The sequence below is a fragment of the Arvicola amphibius genome, chromosome X (genome assembly GCF_903992535.2).
Source record: "Arvicola amphibius chromosome X, mArvAmp1.2, whole genome shotgun sequence".
In the NCBI taxonomy this organism is placed as follows: Eukaryota; Metazoa; Chordata; class Mammalia; order Rodentia; family Cricetidae; genus Arvicola; species Arvicola amphibius.
In genome coordinates this window covers 22,475,824-22,481,498 of record NC_052065.1, presented here as the reverse complement: position 1 = coordinate 22,481,498, position 5,675 = coordinate 22,475,824, and the positions used below count along the sequence as shown (strand labels likewise).

Below are 5,675 nucleotides of genomic sequence, written 5' to 3'. Positions count from 1 at the left end.
TCAGAGCGAGGTGGTGAGCGGAGCTGGTCGCGTGAGGTGTGGCGGCTCCGCTTGTGACTGGTGGCGACGGCCTCGTCGGAGAGCAGAGAAGAGCCAGTGCGATTCTCTGAGCTTTGAGCGCGGTCACCATGGACCGCCCGGATGAGGGGCCTCCGGCCAAGACCCCCCGCCTGAGCAGCTCGGAACCCTGTCAGCGCGACCTGCCGCCCCCGCCACCCCCGCCGCTCCTGCGACTGCCCCTGCCTCCACCCCAGCAGCGTCCGAGACCCCAGGAAGAAACCGAGGCTGCACAGGTGCTGGCTGACATGAGGGGGGTGGGCCCCACGCTGCCCCCACCACTGCCCTATGTCATTCTCGAGGAGGGAGGGATCCGCGCGTATTTCACCCTGGATACTGAGAGTCCCGGCTGGGATCCTGCAATGGAATCAGGATTCGGGGAGCCCCCTCCCACAGGGATCATGGAAACACTCCCCTCTTCAGAAACCTCGGGGGGAAGCCTGGAAATTGACTTTCAGGTTGGAGAGCCCAGCAGCCTTGCTGGAGAGAAGGCCCTAGAAACCTGTAGCTTAGGGGGGTGGGGGCCCCAGATGTTAGTAGGTCCAAAGAGGAAGGAAGAGGCTGTCATTATAGTGGAAGATGAGGATGAGGATGAAAAGGAAAGTATGAGGAGGCGGCTGCGATGGCGCAGGAGGAGGAGGAGGATGCAGAGGATGGCGAAGGAGAGCCGAGAGAGGAGTGCCCAGAGGTTGGAAAGCATACTGCAGGCCCTGGAGAGCATTCAAATGGACCTGGAGGCGGTGAACATCAAGGCAGGCAAGGCCTTCCTGCGTCTCAAGCGCAAATTCATCCAGATGCGAAGACCCTTTTTGGAGCGCAGAGATCTCATCATCCAGCACATTCCAGGCTTCTGGGTCAAAGCAGTATCCTTCTCATCGATATTCATGGGCCAGAAGCCCATGACTGAAGGGGAGATGTGCAGAAGAGAAACAAGGGGTGTGGGGGAGGGTCGGAGATGGGAATGAATCTCCATTAGAAGATTCTAGATTGAGTGGAAGAGGGATGGCAAGAGGACAAAATAGAATAAAAACTGGACTGCAGATGGGAAAAGGGTAGCACGGTAACATTAAAGAAAATGGATCACAGACAGTAAAAGAGGGAGGGGTGACAGAGAAGGCACATAACTGGTAAACAGGATCACAGATAGTGAAAGGGGGGGATACAGGTAATGAACTGACCTTTGGGAGGGAGGGCAAATGAACTTCATGAAAGGTGCTGAAATCACACAAGGCTCTGTACGCAGGAGTCTCTGCTTAGATATCTAGAGACCTCAAAGCTGTCCACAGTACCTCCATTAGAGGGGAGAGGGTAGAACACCTGAAGAATCAGAAGACCACTTGGATGTGGAAGTCAAGTGGTTAAATGGAGGAAAAGGTAGGACAGGAAGAATCCAATCTACTATTGGTGACTGTTGAGCTCATCCCCAGGAAACATATATGTAACATATTTGAAATACATAGGTTCACCATTTTAATAGAATTTATATAGATAGAAATACTTGGCCCATGATGCAACGTGTCACATGATCACAGGCCCTCAGCAGATTCCATACCTAGATGTGAGGCAACAGGGCGTAAGCATACAAACCACCAGAGCCATTTATATATCATGTGCATACTGACCATCAAGCCCTGTCCATGTGGCATCATGTAAATACAGGTTCTTGGTAACCAGATACATTATTACTTAGACCTGGGCTTTCAGCTCCCAGACACAGCATGTTGTGAACATAAGCACCTGTCACCAAGAGACATGGATCACATGAACATGGTCAGAGAGCCTTAGCATCCAGACACGCAGCAAATCTGAGCCGTGGCAAGGCTACCTAGCACTGAGGCTGAGCATTGCATAAGCGCTCATTTACTCCATATTTGTCACTTGGACACAGGAGGAACCCTCCTGCTCGGGTCTGTTTTGCTCTGCTGTCCTTCACATTGAACAGTAAATCCTTGACCTAAACTGCTCCACTCATTAGTTCCTCAACCACCCCAAAATTTCAATCTTGATCAACCAACGTGATGAAGACATTTTCCGCTACTTGACCAATCTTCAGGTCAGACCAAGGAGGAAAGCCAAGGAATCTGATCCTTAGAGGTGAGGGGGGGTGTGGGAAGGGCCACGGAAGGGATACATACCACCATTACCCCCACCCTGAGCAGGTACAGGATCTCAGACATATCTCCATGGGCTACAAGATGAAGCTGTACTTCCAGACCAACCCATACTTTACAAACACGGTGATCGTCAAGGAGTTCCAGCGCAATCGCTCAGGTAAGCGTCAGTCCCAGAATAAATCAGTGGCCCCATCTTATCATTGCTACTCTCTTCTGCATCTCTTCCTCTTTTTCTAGGTCGGCTGGTGTCTCATTCTACCCCGATACGTTGGCACCGAGGCCAGGAACCCCAGGCCCATAAGCGCAGGAACTACGACACCAGAGAAAGCTTCTTCAACTGGTTTTCCAACCACAGCCTCCCAGAAGCTGACAGAATTGCTGAGGTGAGGCCCCCTTCTGGCATTGCCAAGGAAAGCCTTTCAGACTTGCCTCTGGGTGCCTGAGAAATTGGGGGTGGGTTCTAGGGTTTATACTCTTGGCTCTTTTCTCTTTTCCCCATCTCTTAACAGATTATCAAGAATGACCTATGGGTTAACCCAGTACGCTACTACATGAGAGGAACTGGCTACAGGACAAGCAGAAAGAAATATGAAAGAAGGCACAGGTGATTCAAGAATTGATGCCTGAGAGGTGTTTTTTTTTGTTGTTTGTTTGTTTGTTTTTGATGGGGCAGAGACTAAGCTAGTATCACACAGGATTTAGAGAAGTGCAAGGGACCATTGAGATAATCTAATGCATTGTTTGCAAATGAGCAGTGAAGCCTGAGGTTACATAATCAGGAGTGGCAATAGGACTGTCCCCCATTCTTAGAAGCCCTAGTACCCTACCGCCTTCCCAGTTTCTCCCTTATACTCAGCTTCAAACTTCCCTACAGGAGATTCAGGAATGCATATGAAATGGTGATCATGGATGACACTCATCACCCTTATGCCATTGGAGACATTCTCAGTGAAATCTCAGAAATTGATGATATCACTGACAGTGAGACCTTTCATGACATCAAGATCTCTGACTTCATGGAGACCACCGACTACTTTGAGACCACTGATAATGAGGTAACTGACGTCAATGAGACCCTGTGTGACAGCGAGAACCCTGACCGTAATGAGGGCCCCAACAATAAGATCATTGACAACAAAGAGAGCCATGCTACAAGTACAGATGACAGCAGTGACACCCCAGAAGAAAAGAACACCTATGACAGTGAGGATTCCAACACTGAGAAAGCTGATGGTGACGACAACCTAGGTGACAATCAGCAGGGTAATAACATCCAAGAGAGCAGTGATAGTGACAATGGAGATGAGGGCAGTGATGATGAAGATAATGATGGTAATGAAGGTGACAGTGAGGGCAGCGATGATGATGGCAATGAGGGTGACAACGAGGGCAGTGATGATGATGACAGGGACATTAAGTACTATAAGAGCGGCATTGAAGTCTTTGATAAGACTCTGGAGAACAGCACCAACCAGGATGACTATGAGGAGGAGGTCGAAATCATCTCTGAAGAATCAATGCAGGAAGAAGAGGAGGAGGCCAGTGAGGAAGGTGAGCTAGACCCCTCCCCCTTCCTCTCTCTTCTGAGAATGCCCAGGCTTCTTTGGGCAACTAGTGGGGAGGTAAACAGAATGTATGTTCTCTACACTCAGAGAACAGAGCAGTTAATTTCACCTCGAGATGTGGAAAAGGAGAGGGAGAGCTAGAGAAACGAGGTATCATTTGAGCTCTTTCCAGAGAATAGATCAGTAAGCTAGAATGTTTGGCAAAGCTTCCAAGATGCTCAGAGGACCCTTCACCAGTTCTGAAAGCTGCTTCTCACGGAAAGGTTTACTGAGTAAATATGTTAGGCAAAAAAGCAAAAAAAAAAAAAAATGCATACAACATCCTCTCCCAGTTCTGAAAACCCTGCCTTTCAAAGCCATATCTCACTTGACAGAACTCCACATTTCCCAGACTTCTTGACCACAGGCCATGTTTCTTGTCCAACAATGTATGCATTTGGGGAACACTCATGGAAGTCTGAGGGATAAAGCAGTAGTTAAGGTGATCCTCCGTTTAGTTCTGGCCTGAAAGACTGCTAAAAGAGCCCATTTGAACCTGTCTATGAGCAGACAGAGGAGAGAGGAGCCCGAGGGAGGTTGAAAACACGGGAAAACATGACTGAAGGTTTGCTCAGGGGCTTCCTGGCAAATTTCCAATGAAGAAAGGTGCCCAGCAAGAAGAAAAGTGAACCGTTTAGTGAGTGAGCAGCCAGCCACATACATAGATTTGGGTAAGCTAGGGAAACTAAGAGAATTGCCAGTCTTCTTTGCCTCCCACCTGATAGCATCTCTTTTCTCCAAGGATGGGAGGCAGGACTACCTAGCTCTGGAGTTGGGGGGGGGGGGACTGGACAGAAGACAAACTAGAGTTTGTTTGGGTCATACTAGGGGCAAAAAGTGACTGGTGAGCATAAGCCCAAGGCCACGCTGAAGAAGAAACACACTTGAGGAATATGGGGGGGCAGAGGAAGAAAAAGCTTCTTTCAGGAATATGTCCATTTTGAGCAGGCAAAGATAAATGCTCTACCTCCTGCCTTCCTGTTTTCCTGCCTCCCTCCAACTCCTCTAACCTTTGGGTTTGAATACAAACAATCTCAGTGGCACTTCCTCTCCTTCCTGCCCTCAACCCCATGTCCTCTCTCTCACCCTCCCTGTCCCAGGCCCTCAAAAGCCACAGCTATTTGTTCTGTTCACTTTCCAAGGGGCGTCTGACCACGCTCCTCCTCCTCCTCCCCTTCACAGGTCAACTAAGCGAGGTCAGCTACGAAGAGGAGCACATCTTTAAGGAGGAAGAAAGTGAACTTAACTCAGAAGATTCTGATATCCAGGAGGTGTTGCCGGTCCCAAACGCGTGGGCCAGCCTGGGAAAGAAAGGGAAAATGGGATAAACGTCTTACCCTTTGGGGGCTCTCTCTATATACCCCTATACCCTATCCCATTTGCCCTCCTCTTCAGCTAGGGCTGTGTGGCCCCACTTCTGGGGACAGACCGACTTAATACACGGGTTTAAAGTTTATTTTTATGGTTTAGTAATTGCAGAGTTCTTATTTGGAGGAGGAATTACCCTCCCCTTTGGCCCTCCTCCCTGCAGGCTTCTGTGTGCTGCTGCTAATCTTATTTATTGTGATGCCTTGGTCAGGGCCCCTCTAGCCCCCTTCTTGTGTGAGTGAGCATAGGCCCAAGCCCCTCTCTCCCGTGCTGTGTAAACATCGTGATCACTAAGTGAGAAGGGCCACCGTGACCTTCGTCACAACTGCGCAGTGGCCTTGAGACTCTGCTGCCGCCCCCTTCTCCGAAGTTTCTTCCAACCGCTTTCTTCCCTTCATCGGCCCTGACCGCTAGCCCGCCTCAGTGTCTTTGCAAGGCAGCTTCGCCTTTGTGATATTCCTGCTCCCCAGAAGTTCCGCCCCTTTCCCCGTGACCCTTGACGAGCCTAATAAAACTGAGCAAATTCAAAGTG

At 49.6% G+C, this 5,675-nt stretch overlaps 1 protein-coding gene across 1 annotated transcript; it reads left to right on the top strand.

The window, feature by feature from the left end:
- Positions 1-5,675, top strand: Tspyl2 (TSPY like 2). The gene is made up of 7 exons (XM_038317378.2): positions 1-920; positions 2,033-2,110; positions 2,217-2,328; positions 2,409-2,554; positions 2,681-2,775; positions 3,046-3,722; positions 4,958-5,675. Exons 1-7 carry the CDS (start codon positions 129-131, stop codon positions 5,101-5,103), a joined length of 2,046 nt encoding a protein of 681 aa, XP_038173306.1. The 5' UTR covers positions 1-128; the 3' UTR covers positions 5,104-5,675.

Excerpts from the sequence above, each read along its gene's own strand:
- Tspyl2 (XM_038317378.2), top strand. The coding sequence starts at position 129 with ATGGACCGCCCGGATGAGGGGCCTCCGGCCAAGACCCCCCGCCTGAGC. Across the intron at positions 2,555-2,680 it reads AAGCTGACAGAATTGCTGAG|ATTATCAAGAATGACCTATG; the intron begins GTGAGGCCCCCT and ends ATCTCTTAACAG. Across the intron at positions 2,776-3,045 it reads AAATATGAAAGAAGGCACAG|GAGATTCAGGAATGCATATG; the intron begins GTGATTCAAGAA and ends ACTTCCCTACAG.